The sequence below is a fragment of the Corylus avellana genome, chromosome 2, assembly GCF_965113065.1.
Source record: "Corylus avellana chromosome 2, dhCorAvel1.hap1.2, whole genome shotgun sequence".
Lineage (NCBI taxonomy): Eukaryota > Viridiplantae > Streptophyta > Magnoliopsida > Fagales > Betulaceae > Corylus > Corylus avellana.
This window is the reverse complement of record NC_142491.1, coordinates 38255890-38274419: the sequence shown is the minus strand read 5'-3', so window position 1 is coordinate 38274419 and position 18530 is coordinate 38255890. Positions and strand designations below refer to the sequence as shown.

General features: G+C 37.0%; 1 protein-coding gene across 1 annotated transcript; it reads right to left on the bottom strand.

The window, feature by feature from the left end:
• Window positions 1–801: 801 nt before the first annotated feature.
• On the bottom strand, window positions 802–8899 carry LOC132167397 (mediator of RNA polymerase II transcription subunit 33A-like). The gene is made up of 12 exons (XM_059578359.2): window positions 8619–8899; window positions 8003–8113; window positions 6749–7087; window positions 6353–6669; window positions 6124–6215; window positions 5249–5609; window positions 4381–4591; window positions 3467–3581; window positions 3185–3346; window positions 2435–3089; window positions 2088–2297; window positions 802–1922 (listed from the first exon to the last, which is right to left on the bottom strand). The coding sequence occupies exons 1-12, from the start codon at window positions 8897–8899 to the stop codon at window positions 802–804; spliced, it is 3975 nt and encodes a 1324-aa protein (XP_059434342.2).
• Between the last annotated feature and the right edge of the window lie 9631 nt (window positions 8900–18530).

The window sequence follows — 18530 nt, the reverse complement described above, 5'->3', positions numbered from 1 at the left end:
GGTTTATTTACTCTGAATTTGGCAAGCATGCCATTCCAGTCACGTTACATGTATATATCCACGTGATATTTACTTACATCCTTGTTTGTTGGACCCGTACCATAACATATAGAATTAAATCTGATGATTGAAAAAGCTACAGTAAATCTCTTCTCCCATAATTTTTTTTTTTTTTTTTAATAGCACCTAAGACAAATTCGTTTCTTTGAATCAGTATGTTCTAGAGTTTTTAAGGTTTTCTAATACATATAAATTTCTTTAAATCTCAAAAGTTTTTTTTTTTTTATTATTCTTATTGATGTCAGAGATCACTTCACAACATTAAGTTATGGTTGAAGAGTTTTGTTAATATATTTTACATTATTCTCTAGAGTTTATTGTATTTCTTATTAGGGTTTATTTCTTACCTTAATTAGTTTAGGATTACTTACTAATTACTCATAACGTCTTTGTAATACTTCATATATATATATATATATAACATGTAGTCCTTGCATATGCTTCTCCCTCTCTCTTCACTCTCTTTTAACATAATTTTCAATATATTTAACAAAGACAAACATAGAGTCAACCTCTTTTGGATAATATTCCCCAGTCGGCCAGTCTTGAGGGTAAAGTTTTCCATTATCCAAATTAACTTGAGAACCTTTTGCTATAGAAATGGAAGTTTCTTACTGCAAATTAAAGCTTCCCTACGAGACGAGGGATTAATGCACAGTTAAATTGTATATATATATATATATATATATAGTAGAGCTAAAAGAGTAGTGAATAATGAAAAGAGAGGAAGAAGTAATTAATTTACACGTCATTTTCAATTATGAGCTCGGCAGCCGCACCCATGGTACCAACCCCACCAATCCCCAGCAAAGCCACAGCAAGCTCCTCCTCGTTCCATTGTCTCAGCCTGTTACTTACTCTCTTCAACACATGTACATCAACCTCTAGCACCCAATTTGGCGTGCAAGCCACCATTATGGTGAGGAATCCAGAGACATAAGCACGCCAAGTAGACCAATCACAACCAAGTGATATTTTCCCATCAAGTGCACTTGCAAGAAAGTCCATGTGGATTCCAAGGATTTTTGGACGCCATATTGATGTAGACGATGTTGAGTCAACACCCCAAGCAAAAGCTCCACAAAGTAGTGCAAAGTAGGCAAGGGCATACCCCCCAAGCATTGCAACCATCCCTTCAGAATCAGAACCTTCCTTGTGCTCAGATATAAACCAAGAAGGCAAAGTCTCTTTTATCAAGGATTGAACCAGACTGAAGCCGCCGGATAACCATACGAAAGAAGCCCCAAGGGTGGCTGCGAGTTTGACACGAGTCATTGCTGCAGCAAGCGAAAGCTGTGTGTATCTCACCATTCCAATCCTACTCATCCTTAACTTCTTGTTTAATCTCTCTCTAGGAATTAGCCCACTAGTACTAGATGCTATTTCTCTGACAGAATGCATCAAGAGAGAAACAATCTCTTTTGTTATGAACACAATATCTTTAATGGATCGATAAACGCGTAGATAATGAATACCCGGGGCAACAGGAGAAATCCCACCACACAAATGGGATCCAAGTCCATGCCCAAGAAGTGCTCCAACACCACCACCACTGCTTGAGATAGACATAGCATTCAGACCAAGTGTGGCTGCAAAGCAGCTTTTAAGGAGCTGAATCACTGCATCATTGTTCTGGAGGAAGGCAGTTCGAGATGCAGAAAAGATAAGGAAGTCACTCCAGCGCTTTGCCTTTTGGGTCCACAGGGAAGCCACAATTAGCATGCAAGGCCACGGACAACCTGCTGCAAGGGACTCCAAGGCGGGGCCAGCTAAATTGAGAAAATGTTCAGAGGCTTTATAGGTTATGGTAAGGCTTACAAAGGCAGCCAGGGGCAGTGGAAGTGTATCTGTAGAGCTTCCACCTGTACGTGGAAGTCAGAATATATATGATCATCAATTAGATAAATCAAAATGTAAGAAATTAAAAACCATTGATAATAACCATTTATTGCTGATGCTCATTTCAGAATTCTGATATATTCCTAAAGCTTTCAACTTATCTTTTTTGGTAAATACTACTAATTTACCTGAAGCAATATTGCTTGGGAAGTCAACACCAGTGGTAGCTATGATTTTCTTCATCTTTTCTTCAACCTTAGATAGATTTGCATCAGGGCTGGGCCAATCCGTTCCATTCATACAAACTGGTTTCCAAATACCCCTGGTTACTTCAGCAGAGAAGTAGCTTATAACGGATGCCAAAGACGCAAGGAGAATATCAGATAAATTTTTAAGCCCTGAGATATTAAAAGATTTATATATGTTACAACGTACACTACATATATATTTGGTTCAATAATATAATATCCCATCAGATGGGGTTTCAAAGAGATTGCTGACAGGAGCATAGATTATCAGGAACAAGTAAATTCACCTGTAGCTACTTCACGCGGTGAAAGTTTTCCATTATCACAAGCTGTTAAAACAACATCAACTACAAAAGGAACGGCTTCAAGTATATCCCATGCGGGTAATTTGAGTCTTAGTAAGGCATCTTCATCTTTAGTTCCAGAGAAATCACTACTTCCAGAAGTAACAGAGTGCACAGAAGACTGACTTCCTTTGCAAATATTTGAAAACATAATTTTAAGAAGCTCATCAACAATCTGATGAAGAGGGGTCTCTTCAAGTCTGGAGAGGGGGGAAGCTACGCATGCAAGATGCTGCTGATACCAAGCTTTTAGTTTTGGAAATGAATAAAAAAATATGGGGTGTACACTTGATGAACTTGCAACTGCTGAGAGCCTCCTTTTATTTCGACCCTGGTGGACATTTCCAGGAGATTCCAGGTGGGAATTATGGCATAGTAGGAGATATTCGGGAGTTGGTCTCAATGCAGCTGGGTCTCCAACTCGCCTTTCAAGAGGACGATGATCAAACTTCCATAGCCTCAATAGAACAATAAATGCATTTGAAAACACATTACGAGCAGAGATTATTTCCCCTGTTGCAATAGTGCACAGCACACTGGACACACATGACCCAAAAACCTCACAGATTGACATCAATGAACACGCTAGTGTTGGAACCTGGCAATATAAGTGGAAAAACAAAACAACCTTAATTAGTTTCATTTCTTATCCATGTGATGAAGAGGTTTGGGGTCAGAGCAAGCCACATTTACCAAGCCATGTAGTGAGAAAATCTCAAGATTATCGGAGGTTGCTATTCCGAGAATAAGTCCATTCAGCAATGGAGCATAAGCTATCAAATGGCTTTCACTCCCAGAGTACTCTGCAGGAGCTGGAGGAGACAGTAATCTAACAATCAAATCAGCAGTGTGCTCCTGCATGAAAACAAAAATTATGAAGTGAAAACGAAAAGATAACCAAATAATTAGGAAGAACCAACAGTTCTAAAGAAAATGAATGTGATTTTCTTTTTTTAATTTGATAAATATCCATACCTGTAGATTCCAACCCCGAATTAGTGAGGCCCCACAAAGAATCATCGCTACTGATATCTTCTCTTCATTTGATCCATTGACAGCAATCTCGAATATTTTCTCGAGCTCCATTAAGCTTCCACCAAACCCATGAGCCTAAATTCAGTTCAACCTCCATAAATACCTTTGTCTTCTACATGTTCAAGACCACAGAAGTTGGATGGACCATTTGTTGCCCCCCCTCCCCCTCTAAATGTAACATCAAAGTTGGACTACTCAAACAATCCTATGCTCCTAACCTCCAAGATCTCTACTGGAACAATAAGATTCTAGAATCCTACACTAACATTATGGCAATACTAAGACGGCAAAACAAACTAATTGTGATAGGGTTATTTTGATGGTAACTATACCAAGAAAGAGCAGATGAGTTGTAACACCCCACCCTATTGACACACAATATTGTCCGCTTTTGGCTCTCCCGAACCAGACTTCTTAGGAGATCACCTATTCTGGTACTACTCTTGCAGAAGCACACTTAACTGCAGAGTTATGATAGGTTCATTGTCATCATGACTTTAAAACGCATTGTTGTTATGAACGGTGAAAGTGTGGAATGTCACATGAGTCAAGTGGGATGAATCTTGTTTAGGGTGTCAAAACTCAAAGGTTCCCAAGATCATTTCTTGGACTGCCCCCATTACTAAATACACTTAAGCAAAATTTAAAAGAATAGGGCTGCAGTAGGTTGATGCCAGAAAAAGACTTTGTCACATCTTATGAGAATAAATTGTTTAGAGAAACGAATCAGGGAGTTCTCTTTCATACAGAGGACCAAATAAGTTGGATAAAGGAAGGAATCATGTAGCTAATTACAATTATTCGTGTTAATTTCATTTTGGTTGAGTTGAACTTAGGAATAAGCGTGAATATACCTTGAAGCAGGACTTGAAACCAGTGCATTTATCATTACTGGAGTAAGCGAAGCCCCCTGCATTAATGATGACCAACCAGGCACCTCAGCAGGCACACTATGAGGTATATGATTGATTTTTCCGTTCACATAACCTGGCCAGAAATATGCTGATGTGTCCAGTAGATTTCTAGCTATACAAGCCTCAACTATTAGATGGTGCATGTTTCCAGCTGAAACCAAGGGCGCGCATGTAACTAATATTAGAAAGCATTACATATATAATACAAAGACAAACAGAGGTCCCACAGGAAAAATAGAAATGAACATGTTCAAGCAATAATTTGCAGAACATAAAGACACAAAATAGCCATGTCCTTGGACCATGGATGTAGATTTCTTGGTAAATTGGAATTAAGGCTGCAGTTTAGTCAAAAAGGAATGCTGCCAACACAAAAATACATAAAGATGTACATTGGGAAATATTTTTGGTCTCTACTAATCAATTGTTGTTAAGTGGATGCATCAAACTATAACTTTGTCTAATTTAACTGTAAACATATAGTTTGACTACCTGAGATTTTCTCTCTTGTTCTTGATATATCGGTAACAAAAAAATACGAGTAGGTTTAGTAGGTTTTTACACCACTGCAAAGCAAACCATAGCTATCTTCCTTCATTCCTTTTTTCCTTGAGATCACTTTCATGAAATCATCAGATATCAAACACTTCATACAAGAATATGATAGAAGATGAGAAGCATAGATATATCTTTTGGATGACTTCAATAGGAATGCGGAGTATCACAATGCTACACAAGTTTGAAATTTAGCCCTACAGAAAGCTTTGCAAAAATCTTAGACAATGGATGAGAATCTGTTAAAACTCACAACAATTAGTTGGCATATCTTTCACACTGACGCATTCTAAGTAGGCATTTCCAGCATTGATGCCTGAAATAAAGAACATCGCTTTTGCAGCAGCCTGGTTTGCTGCAGAAGCAGTGGATTGGGGTGGAATCAGCAAGCCCTTGTAATCACCCAGCAATTGTAAGCTGGAGACCAAATCAATCCGACACTTTCCTGGAACTCTTTTCTCTTCCCAGTGATTGGTGGAGCCATATTCTGTTTCGTCAAGTGCTGCACTTTCCTCGTCCTCAATAAGATCGGCAACCACTAGAGTTGTGATAGACAGTAACATGGATAAGCGAGAATCTAGACGAGGCCTAGGGGCCTCAGTGGGATTCCTTTCCTAACAATTCATGAAAAATTAAAATGGAAAAAGGAATTAGTGAAGTTTTTAGAAAGGCAAAAAACTATATGACGACACCCATTCGAAATGCAAAATATAAAACTCTGTTCACCGACACCGGTGCTCCACTTGATCAATTCAGTAACAAGAAACTTTAACAGTTCAATGCTAATAAAATATAATTCAGACTACTAGGAAACTTATCACCCAAGCATGAACTTCTTCACCAAAAGTCAAAACATCTACCACATAAAGGAGTTATTCGGCTGCTGATGTTGCTATTGCTGTTATTATTATTATCATCATCATTACCATTTTAAAAGGAATTACCCCATTGTTGGTCCTCCCAAACTAAAATTGTTGAGCATCATAAGGTGTTAGGATCCCCAAAATGAATGCTTCAAGAAAGCTTCATTTTTCTGGTTCCAGAGAGTTGAGGGAAAAACTTAAAAAGCCAAAAAAACAAAATCCTAGACAAAAGAGAAATTGGAGTTCAACCACAAAAACTTCTAACCCTTTGAACAAGACGAAGAGCTGCAATCCACAGGAGCAAAAAGGTGTTGTGCCAGGTGGTGCAATGTATGGCTCGAAGGACCTTAATGAAACCTGCACAAAATGACACCTCAATATCTTACAGATACATACCAGATTTATAAGCACAAAATTATACCATTTTTTTAAAAAAAAAAAAAAAAAAAAAAAAACCAAAAACAAAAATTTGTTTAGAGTAACATATTCTTTACAGGTGATAGTTTCAATAGCACTTCTGGAATTGATCTCTGATGAATCCATAGCATCTTCTAAAACCAGATCAAGAGGGAGCCAAAGAGAAGAATGACTAGCCACATTGCACAGAGCAGCAGAAGAAGCCAAAGGTCCAATAGCTACAGTGTCATGGAACTTTTGCATTGACTTTAATTTGCATTTTCGAGAGACCATGAGAGTACAAGAAGCAAACTGCAGAAGTGCCTCGGGAGTTACAACTTTTGTATCTCTCAATGCTGATGAGTTTGTTGCAAGCAGCTGTAATAACTGGGTAAAACCCTCCCAATGCGTGGACCTGACAAAGTGGCAGTGAATCTCAACCAAAAATCTGCTATCAAGCCAAAATCACACATTGAAGTGAAGAAATCATGTACATGTTTTGGCGCGCCAAGTTGAGAATCCCGGAAGTTACTTTATTTTGCAGAAATTGGCCAATTAGTTCAATTGCCATTACAGTGTTAAATTTCTGCATCCTCTCATGATGTTCAGTCTGCTTCTCGCCATAGTTATCTATTTCCATATCATGAGGATTAGTTACCCATCTAGGCTTCTTTTCTGAGGTATTTGCCAGCAACCCTTCATCATCTAATGATGCATCAAGCAACTGCCACACAATTGCAAAGATGAACTCAACCACAATAGCCCCAGATTGACTTGTTTGCATACCAAATATCTGGGAAAGCTGAAGAACAGTATCTATTGATTGCATAACCCTGTGTATACACGAGCAATTGTCAATGAGAACCACAATAAGTGGAATAATTTATGGAATGGAACAACAGCAATCATCTCAACAAGATCAACTTCATATTAAAGCAATTCTAGTAGAGAATAGAGAGAGGAGAAAAATATACTAATTAATTGCAAACAAGTTTATTTACACGGAAATAATTGCTTGTATGTTAATCTAGACTAGGTTGTAGAGTACTTTATTTTAAATAACATTAAAATTTTTATGAAATCCATATTTAAGAAGAAGATGAATTGTTCGAGAAACTTGATTAATCCATATTTAAGAAGAGGTTAAATTGCAATGAGATGATCTTTAGTGCTGGTGGCATGCAAAATACATTGTCCTTAGGTGTAAAATGAAATCCAGCCTAATTTGGTAAACTTTGATATCCTCTTAGTCATTGTTGCTACCTCTTCAGTTGTTATTTGGCAGATATTATTAAATCACCACTTATTTCAAAAACTTAAACCGATAAGAAGAGGTAAATTAAATCGTTTAATCAACACTTCCCTTCATATGTGGGCTCAAAGTTCCATTAAATAGGTGATACCCAATACGTATAATATTTAATTAAAATGGAGGAGTAAATGACGGAGTTAAATTTAATCATTTAATCAACACTTTTAACATATATGGCCTTTAATCATTTATAATTATTCAAAAGATGGCAGCCTCTGGTGGTTTTTTTAGCAGAACTCTATCAACATTTCTTACTATACTGTAAAATCTTCATATTAGATATATATCCTTGAAGGATTCAAGCATTTTGTGTTTCCTCTCTTCAGAATTGTTCTATAAAGCAAGATACAAGCAACATAACACTAACTTAGACACTATTTAAAATAACCCGGCCAGTCATTCTCACATGGTATACAAAACAAAAATTATATCCAACCTTTGATAATTCATCCCATTTAATTGGGATTTAAGAGAAAAAACATGTCTCTTGAGGAGCTCCATGAAAAGCCTATACGCTGCTGGCTGGACAAGTCGACTTGGGATAACCCTGTAAATGAATGACCAGGACTTTGACATGAAACTGTACGTGCAATTAATCCACTAGGAAACAACAAAGATAAAAAATTAAAAAAAAAAACAAAGAGTGAAGTTTTTGGCAGAATGAGCTGCCACTTTACAAAAATTACGCCAGAAAATAACAGTTTTACATTAGCTGACAAGCGACATAAATTATCAGGTTCTATTTTTCACATGCAGCAGTCATTTTTAAATTTTAAAAAGGACCATTTTTTACATTTACATTTACATCAAATAGCTAAGAACTTAGAGTTTCAAGTTAATTAATAAAGATTTCCATTGAATTTCATATTCCAACAACCTAGTAATTAATAGAACTTTGGAGGATATATATTGTATGATTTACGAAAACAAGAAACAACTTGCTTGATATAATTTCCAATCAATGCGATTTCCACAAAGACCCACTTCCAAGAACCCAAGAAGGCAAGATTTGGATGGCATCCAAAACAAAATAAAAACAGAAAAGTTCAAACCTTGAAGAAAGCAAAGCAAGAACAAGCATAGGCGGCACAATGTTGAGCACCAAGGCCCTGTCTAGGAACTTCCACACGATGGGAACGTTGTTGTCCCAGCAAATATAGGAAACCAACACATCCGCCAGCTCTATAGAGGGAAGACTTACACACACTTCCGCCGAGTTCAAGTATGAAGACAACTGCATTGCCCAGAGAAGAGGGTCGCTACCCTTTTCTTGAGCCTCTTTGGTCAGTTCTATCACTCTGTCCCATATATTTCTTTGTGCGGAGTCAGCCATCTTCTGGTGATACAATGCCAAGTTCTTGGTTTCTAAGAAAACAGAGAGAACAGAGTTTTTTTTTGTTTTTTGTTTTTTTTTCTTCTTCTTGCTATATATATATTATAGTTTTGACGTGAAAATTGGAGTATAATCGGTCAGAGAAGAAATAGTCAAATGGGTTAATTGTAGTGTAATCAATTCTTGAACATCTGTAACCTCATTCCAATCACGTTGCATTAATGCGTGTACACATCCACGTGATATTTACATGCATGCCTGCATGTTCGAACTATACGAAATCTAAGAATATCTAAAATTAATTAATATCGACCATTCAAAATATTATTATTATTATTATTTTGAAGCAGCAGCAGCTAATTAAGCCAAATTCTTTTCTTTGAATCAGTGTCTTCTTGAATTTTTAAGGTTTTTCTATTATATAAACTAGCTCATAACATTTGCACTGTGCACAAGATTTTTCATTATAATTTAATTTTAAAATTTAAATGCATCTTTATTAATAAAAAAATACATATAAAAATATATCTCACATCCGATAATAAAAAAAGACATATAAAGTCTCCAAGATGTAGCTCAATCGGCTGGGACCACGCCTAATGAAGCAGAGGTCACTAGTGTTAAATTAATGATTAAGTGATTAAATTTATCTCTTCCTATAAGCTTAAGCTTTTAGGACAACTGATAACTTAGCATGGTATCTAAGTGATTACTAGTTTGAATTCCTTTCCCCCCTTCTTGCACACAAGAGAAGATCCATTTAGTTACTTTTAAGGGTATTTTTGTCCAAAAAAATATAAAATGACAAAATTGCCCCCCTAAAAATAACTAAATGGATCCCCTCCATTTCAAATTAAATTTGAAAGGGAAGGGATCCAAGTCCCTTGTGTGCGGGCACGTAAAAACAAAAACAAAAAAAGATCTCTAAATAAAAAAACGTTATATATATATATACACACACACACATGTATTTGAATTGTCATGGAATCGCATTACTAATTAAATATTGATCTTATACATTTACAAATGTTACTGTCAATAATGCATAAGAGTGTTAACACTCTTATGCATTAACTAGTGACAAGTTTTGCTCCAACTAGCCGGATTTGGGTAATTAGATGATTTAAAAAAATTTGAGAAATATTTCGTTTACATTTTTTGTCATTCTCTTGTCTATCTCGGTGCACAAGATGGGCAATTAATCCACCATTGAATATGTGGGACTCTGCATGTGAGTCTTATAGATTAAATGGTGAATTTGCAAAAAGATAGACATTAATAGATGTGCAAGAGCATGCATGTATTGTAATTATTTCAACACCTAAGCTAAATTCCTACCCTAGATGTGAAAGGTCTAAATAAGTAGGATTTTGTTTAAGTGTTGGTTGTAGTTTTTTCAACTGACTAGATTTGAATTTGCTATATCACTCTTTTTTTCATAAGAAACTTGGTATTAAGTCGGAACATATCGTTGAACAAATTAAAGCACGTGTTGTAATCCAAATAAATAAACAAAAATCATATTCAATATTGGTTAATGGGTTTGAATATATCTCTTACAGAAAAACCCTATATATATGACATTTAATTCGAATTAAAATAGCTTAGAAAAAAAAATCTAATTAAAATAATCATTATATATAGAGAGAGAGAAAAAAACCCCTAAACTACAATATTAATTAATTAGTAATTAATATTACTAATTAATTAATTTTTGACATGTGAATAATGGCACGTCAATAACGGGTTAACGCGTCATTTTCACACGTCAACAATTATTGACATGTCAAAATGACATGTTACTCTTTATTGATGTGCCATTTTGATCCGTCAATAATTATTGACATGTTAAAATGACACATCACTTTTTTATTGATGTGTCAAAAAATTGATGTGTCATTTTGACACGTCAATAATTTTTGACATGGCATAATTTGCCACGTCACTAATGTATATAATTTAAATATATATTTTTAAAATTAAATTGAATTTAAATTTAGCAACGTGACAATCTTTGACACGTTGCTATTTATTGATGTGTGTAATTTGCCATATCACTAATTTTGACGTGGCAAATTCAACACGTCAATAAAGTTTTTATTGATGTGACACTAATTAGTGACGTGGCAAAAAGTGGGTTACTGTAGACACGTCAAAATTTATTATTATTATTTTTTTTTTTGTAGTGAACATTTAAATTTATACACCAATGTGTATATTACTAAACATAGCGACACAAAGTTACACAAATCATTGCATCAATGTATAAATCATAAAAAAATATTACTATCATAAGACACTTAATTTTATTTTAATCCATAAAAATTAAAACATATTAAAATATTTGTTCACATATGTGTAATTTATAATGAAAGAAGTATAAAGAAAAAAATAGCAAGGGAATTTGAATTCTGATGAATAAAACATTAATAGGAAATTAGAAGAAATTTGTGATGATATTTTTGTGATACCTATTATATTTCAATACAAATAAAATTCATATAATTTTGAACATTTAAAAAATAATACATAGCAAAAAAACAAATCTTTTTTTTATATATAAATAAAAAAAATAAAACAGAATCTTTCACTCAATATTTAATGCAATCAAATAAATCATATCACATCATGTTTAATGCTTAATTATCTCTTTCGTATCTTGAAAGGATTTCTATTCCTTTTCTAGACAACAATCAGGGAATTCATCTCTGACAACTTGATGCCACTAGGACTGGATAGCTAAGGCGATTTCTCTCTAGAAACACCTAGAGGAGAAGGAAAAGTTTTTCCAGGCGATTGCAACTGTGAAAGGAGAAGTTGTAACTGTGGAGAATTTTCAGAAGAGTGGCGGATGATCTATCCAATCTATTGGAAAACTTCTCATTCACGAAGGATGAAGATGCAGAAATAGAGATTCCTATTGGGGAATTCCAAGAAGTTGTGTCTTATGGCAAACCTGTATTGTGGCGAAATTGGTAGCAAATCGGATGGCAAGCAAGGAGACGATCAAAACAACTCTCAGGAGGTGGTGAAAACTCTATGGGAACCTGTCATTTAAGGTCTTCAGAGAGAACTTGTTTTTTACTGAGTTCACAAATATGCGGGATAAGGAGTGAGTGTTGGAGGGTAAACCGTGGGTTTTCGAAGGGAATCTTTTTCTCGTTGAAGACTTTGATGGTACTACCACTCCATCCAAATATACGTTTGATAAGGCTGCTTTCTGGGTGAGAACGATTAATCTGCCACTGGGTTGTATGGGGCAAGCTATTGGACGTAGGATTGGAGAAACCATTGGTATGGTGGAGGTTGTGGATACGGATGCAAATGGGATTGGGTGGGGTGAATTCCTAAGAGTTAAGATTCTTCTTGACTTGACAAAACCTCTGCCAAGAGGTAGGAAAATCAACATCCAAGGGAAATCAGAATGGATTACATTCCAATACGAACGTCTTCCCAAAGTCCGTTTCACTTGCAGGATCATCTGTCATGGGAAGGTGGGGTGTTCTCAAAAAAGGTCATTACGACATCGAGATACCAATCAATATGGCCCATGGTTACGAGCTGCTTCCCCTACACGGAGGGTGGACAAAAACCAAAGCAGGCTTAATCTGACGAAAGGTCATGCTAAGGAAACACATTGGGAAGGGGGAAGGAGAGCAATTGAAGAGAACATAACTGGCGGTAGGTTGGATACGATGAGCGGCGAAGCAGTCGTTTCGTCGGAAGCAAGGAACCCTAAAGCCCAAAACAGAAATTTCGGTGATTTAGGAGTGAATCATGGTGGATTGGGCGGGTTTGTTTTTGGAAAGAATCCGTTTGTACGTGATGATGCTCTAAAAGGGGAAGGGCGTGTGCAAGCTAGCGAATCTTATGCGAGGAGTAATTCCAGGTCAACAAAAAATGATATTTATTTGAAAAAAATTGGAAAAGGAAAGTTGTCAAACATAACCGATGCAGATACATCATTAGGGTCTCCTGGTAATGGGCTTTATTCGGCTGAGGGGTGGAAGGATATGGATGCCATAGGCCAAGGGGGCCTACCTCAAAGCCCCATAAAGTTAAATATGTACACGGGCCCGTTGTTTTTTGATGTGGAGAGGACCCTGCTGGACAAACATGTGGGAGGAAGAGGACGTGGGGGAACTGTTTCAGGGGGTGATGAGAAGACTATGGTTTCTTGGAAGAGAAATGCCACTGGGGACATTGAACACACTAATGAATGGAACCAATCACAGGGGCAACAGAAAAAAAAAAAAAAAAAAAAAAAAAAAAAAAAAAAAGGAAACCAGTAGGGATGTTAACATGCGGGAGGAAGAGGACGTGGGGGAACTGTTTCAGGGGGTGATGAGAAGACTATGGTTTCTTGGAGGAGAAAGGCCACTGGGGACATTGAACACACTGATGAATGGAACCAATCACAGGGGCAACAGAAAAAAAAAAAAAAAAAAAAAAAAAGAAAAAAAAAAGGAACCAATGGGGATGTCCAAAATGGTGGTCCAAGTCCTAGGGGCCACTCGTTGAAGAATGTAGTTGACAATATTAATGGATCGGGGATGGTGTAGGCTGCGGAGGACCGCAATGAATATAATTAGTTGGAACTGCCGAGGGCTTAGAAACCTTCAGACAGTTAGAGAGCTTGGCAGGTTGGTTAAGCAAAATAAGCCCATTTTGATTTTCTTAATGGAGACCAAATTACGTAAGGAAAAGATGGAGAATATACGATGCAAGCTTGGTTTTTCAAACATGCTTGTGGTTGATAGTGTGGGGAAAAGTGGAGGCATGGCGCTATTTTGGGGGGAAGAAATATGTGTTACTTTCCAGAATTTTAAACGCCATATCAATGACGTGGTGAAAGTTTCAGAAAGTGATATGCCATGGAAATTTACTTGTTTCTATGGTCACCCCGACGTTGCGAAAAGAAATGAAGCTTAGGCTTTACTCCAACATCTGGCACATTTAACCCCGGTTCCATGGGTTTGCATCGGAGATTTTAACGAAATAGTCGAAGGTTCAGAAAAATGGGGTGGAGGGCGATGGCCGGATAGCCAAATGCTTGCTTTCCCGCAAGCTATAGAAATTTGTGAATTGTCGGATCTCGGGTTTCGGGGCCCAAAGTTTACTTGAAGTAATTGTCATGATGAGTTGGATTTTACAAAGGAACGTTTAGATCGGGGTATGGCTAATTCGGAATGGAAAGGGTTATTCCCGGAGATGGAAGTGGTGGTAGAAGCAACAACTTGTTCAGATCATACTCCTTTAGTTCTGCATTTATTAGGTGATGGTGCATCCGGGCGTGGGTACAAAAGATTCAGATATGAGGCTAAGTGGCATTGTGATGAAGGCTACGAGGATGTCTTGAAGCAGGCCTGGCTGCAAAGGAATGATGCAGAGAGTGAGTGGTGGGTGATCGGCTCCAACTTATCCAGATGCAAAGATGCTTTTGTGAAGTGGCAGCAAGGATGTGATGAAGCCATTCCGGGGACTATTACCCAACTACATAGATGACTTCTCATTTTGCAGGGAAGTGAAAATGAAGGAGTGGGTGAAGAGACAAAAATTGTTCAACAGGAGTTGGAGCTTTTGTTGGAAAAATCCGATCTCAACTGGCGGCAGAGAGCAAAAATTAACTAGTTACGATGCAGGGATCGAAACACGAAATTCTATCATGCTTGTGCAAATTATCGCAGAAAATCCAACACTATTTATGCCATCTCCGATGCCAATGGGAGACTTTTTTCTTCGGAGGAAGAGGTACAATTGGCTTTTGTCAATTATTTTGTTGGCTTGTTTACTTCTGAAAGTGCAGGAAATATGATGTCGTGCTTACAACCGTTGAATTGCCAAGTTACTACGGCTATGAATAGTTCACTGATGCAGCCCTTCACAGCGGAGGAGCTGCAGTTCGCACTTCATAATATGGCGCCCTTAAAAGCCCCGAGTCTTGATAGGTTCCTTACAGCATTTTTTCAAAAAAATTGAAACATAGTGGGAGAGGATATTTGCAAAGCAATTATTGGGTCGCTCAATTCTAGTATTATGCTTGAATTTTTAATTATGACTCATATTGCTCTTATTCCGAAGGTGAAAAATCCCATTAGTGTGTCTGACTATAGGCCTATCAATCTCTGCAATGTCGTTTATAAGCTGATTTCTAAAGTACTCGCGAATAGACTGAAGAAAATCCTGCCTCACATTATTTCTCCTGTACGAAGTGCTTTTGTTCAAGGGAGATTGATTACTGACAATGTGCTTGCGGCATATGAGACACTCCATACAATGCACATTAGGATGAAGGGGAAGAAATGATTTATAGGGGTAAAATTAGACATAAGTAAAGCCTATGATAGGGTGGAGTGGTGTTTCCTTGAGGAGGTCATGAGACGATTGGGGTTTGATTCACGATTGATAAATCTCACAATGATGTGTGTCACTTCAGTTCAATATGTTGTGGTGGTAAATGGGAAACCATGTGGCCATATAAAATTGCAAAGGGGACTGAGGCAAGAGGATCCTATCTCTCCATACCTTTTTCTTATTTGTGCAGAGGCTTTGGGGGCATTGTTGGCAAAAGCAAATGAGGATAGGGCATTGACCGGGGTTCCTACGTCAAAGAGGGGTCCTCGAATCAGTCACTTATTTTTTGCGGACGATAGTCACCTTTTTTATAGGGCTACTATAGCTCAATGAGATTATCTTACAAATGTTTTGCAGCTTTATAAAATAGTGTCAGGCCAATGACTCAACTTTAATAAGACCTTTATATTTTTTAGCAAGAATACTCTTTGGAGGATAAGGGGGCAATTTTGGAGGCTTCGGGCATTCCATCTACTTAACAGTTTGATACTTATTTAGGACTTCCAGCCTTGGTTGGAAGATCCCGATTGGCAGCTTTCAAGGGTATCAGTGATAGAGTATGAAAGAGGCTTTAGGATTGGAAGCTGAAGTTTCTATCTCAGGCCGGTAAGGAAATTCTTCTTAAGGCAGTGGTTCAAGCAATCCCTACCTATTATATGAGCCTTTTTCTTCTACCACGGGCTCTTTGTTAAGGAGATAAATTCCCAAATGCGTAAATTTTGATGGGGCCAAAAAGAGAATAAATTCCAGGTGAATTGGATGAGTTGGGAGTGTATGGGCTTGTCAAAACAGGTTGGGGGGATGGGGTTTCACGACTTTAAAATTTTTAATAAGGCTCTTTTGGCAAAACAAAGTTGGAGGCTTTGGCACCAACAGGACAGCCTAGTTGCCCGGATTATGAAGGAGAAATATTATCTGGGATGTTCTATTTTAGAGGCAACTATTGGAAGGCGACCCTCTTTTGCATGGAGAAGTATCCAAGGCTCTTGTGACCTAATTAAAGAAGGGTTAGTGTGGAAAGTGGGTAATGATTGCACGGCTAGGATTTGGAAGGATAGGTAGTTTCCGAACCCATCTACTTTCAAAATTGTTTCCCCACAAGCCCTTTTGGACCCGGAGGCAAAGGTTTGTAACCTTATTGATATAAACTCCAAGTGGTGGAATATTCCTCTTTTGGAGTCCCTATTTTCCAGTGATGAGGTACAAAAGATTAAAGAGATTCCTCTAAGCTCTACCAGTCAAGAGGACATTCTTATATGGAGGGGTACTAAGAACGGGGTTTTCTCGGTAAAGAGTGCATATCACTTGCTAAAGGAGGTGGAAATCTGGACAGCGGCAGCTGGGTCATCCTCTAACGGCAGCAGTGAATTTTGGAAGCAGTTATGGGCTTTGCCGGTGCCTCCTGTGGAGAAAAACTTCTTATGGCGGGCTTGTCATCATATCCTTTCGACTCGAGAAAATCTTCACAAAAGAAAAGTTCTCTCAGATCCTCTTTGCTCGGTGTGTGGTTTAGAGGTGGAAACCAGTCTCCATATATTATAGCAGTGTGCTTCAGCGATGGATGTATGGTCGTTGGGGAACGCAAAACTCCAAAAATGCTCTTTTAAGGGACCTGGATTTATGCAGTTGATGGAGTGTCTGTTTGAGAAATGTGACCAAGAGGAACTCAAACAATTCTCTGGAATGGCTAGACGTAAATGGCTACGAAGGAATGATTTAATACATGGGGGTGTTTTTACACATCCGAGAGTAATTCTGCAGCAGACAAATAAGGCCATGCTAGAGTTCAACTTGGCCAACGAAAAAGGAGAGCAGGACCAGTCTTCACGAATGGAGGAAGTACCTACATGCTGGAGAGTCCCGGAGATGGAATGGGTTAAAGCCAATTGTGATGCAGCACTTGATAGGCATCAGGGTCGGATGGGGATTGGAGTGGTGGTCCGCAATTCTTAAGGTACCATGCTGGTGGCAAGGTGTGTGGTTTGAGATGGGTGTCTTGCTCCGGCAATAGTTGAGGCGATGGCGCTCCTACTGGCCATTCGTTTATGCCGTGAGATAGGATTTACACAGGTGCATTTTGAAGGGGAAGCAAAGTTTGTTATAGACTCTGTAAAATCAGATATGATGGACAGCAGCAGAATGGGACATATTATTGATGATATTAAATTGGAGATTCAGGCGTTTCAACAATGGCAGCTTACGTTTATTAAGAGGGGGGGGGGGGGTGTTGGAAATCATGTAGCTCATTTACTTGCTAAATATGCCGTGAAGCATACTCAGGATTGTGAATGGAGAAATGGGCCTCCTGATTGTATTCGTGATGCGTTGTTGGTAGAGCAATTTGCTCTAGCTCTTTGATTTTAATGAAATGCCAACTATTCTATCAAAAAAAAAATAGACAAGAATCAAATACATTTGTGTCTTTTTTTTTTTTTGACATGTCCGCACAAGAGGGGGGGAGGGGGAATACATTTGTGTCTTATTTTGCTTTCAAAAGCAAAAAATTCCAAAAAATGTTCAAATAAATCATACAAATGAAAAAATAAATTCCATAAAACCATTCAAATGAATTAAAAAATAAGACTCTAAATTTTAATTTATTCCATATAAATTAAAAAATAATGTTAAAATATTTGTTCTCGTGTGAGTAGTTTAAAATGAAAATAATAGCAAGAAGAAAACATACGGATTTTGATTATCAAAGCATTAGTATCTAATATTATTGGTGTGATAACTATTATATTTCAATGAAAATTAAAATTCATATAATTCTAAACATTCTAAAAAAATACAAAGCAAACTAAACAAAATATTTTTTTATGAATACAAAATAAAACAAAATCTTTCACTAAAACTTTAACGTAATCAAATCAATCCTTACATAAGGTGCAATGCTTAATATTTCTTTGGTGTTTCAAAAGTATTTATGTTCAATTTATGCTTATTAATCAAATAAATATTTGCCTTGTTTTGCTTTCAAAAGCATAAAAAACACTTTGTCAAAAAAAAAAAAAGAAGAGAGAGAGAGAGAGAGCATAAAAATACTTTCAAAAATGGTTGAAAATCGACTAAATCACATAAACAAAACAAAAAATCCCGTAAAACATAGCCTTTATTTTAGTTTAATTCCTATATATTAAAACATGTTTGAATCTTTGTTTGTATAAGTATATATGATTTAAAATGAAAAGTACAAAAAAATAATAAATAAATAAAGCAAGAAGAATACATGAATTATAATATAGAAAATTAGCAAGAATATTTAATATTTTTAGTG

Excerpts from the sequence above, each read along its gene's own strand:
- LOC132167397 (XM_059578359.2), bottom strand. The coding sequence starts at position 8,899 with ATGGCTGACTCCGCACAAAGAAATATATGGGACAGAGTGATAGAACTG. Across the intron at positions 7,088-8,002 it reads AATGGGATGAATTATCAAAG|GGTTATGCAATCAATAGATA; the intron begins GTTGGATATAAT and ends GTGTATACACAG. Across the intron at positions 5,610-6,123 it reads CTCTTCGTCTTGTTCAAAGG|GAAAGGAATCCCACTGAGGC; the intron begins GTTAGAAGTTTT and ends ATGAATTGTTAG.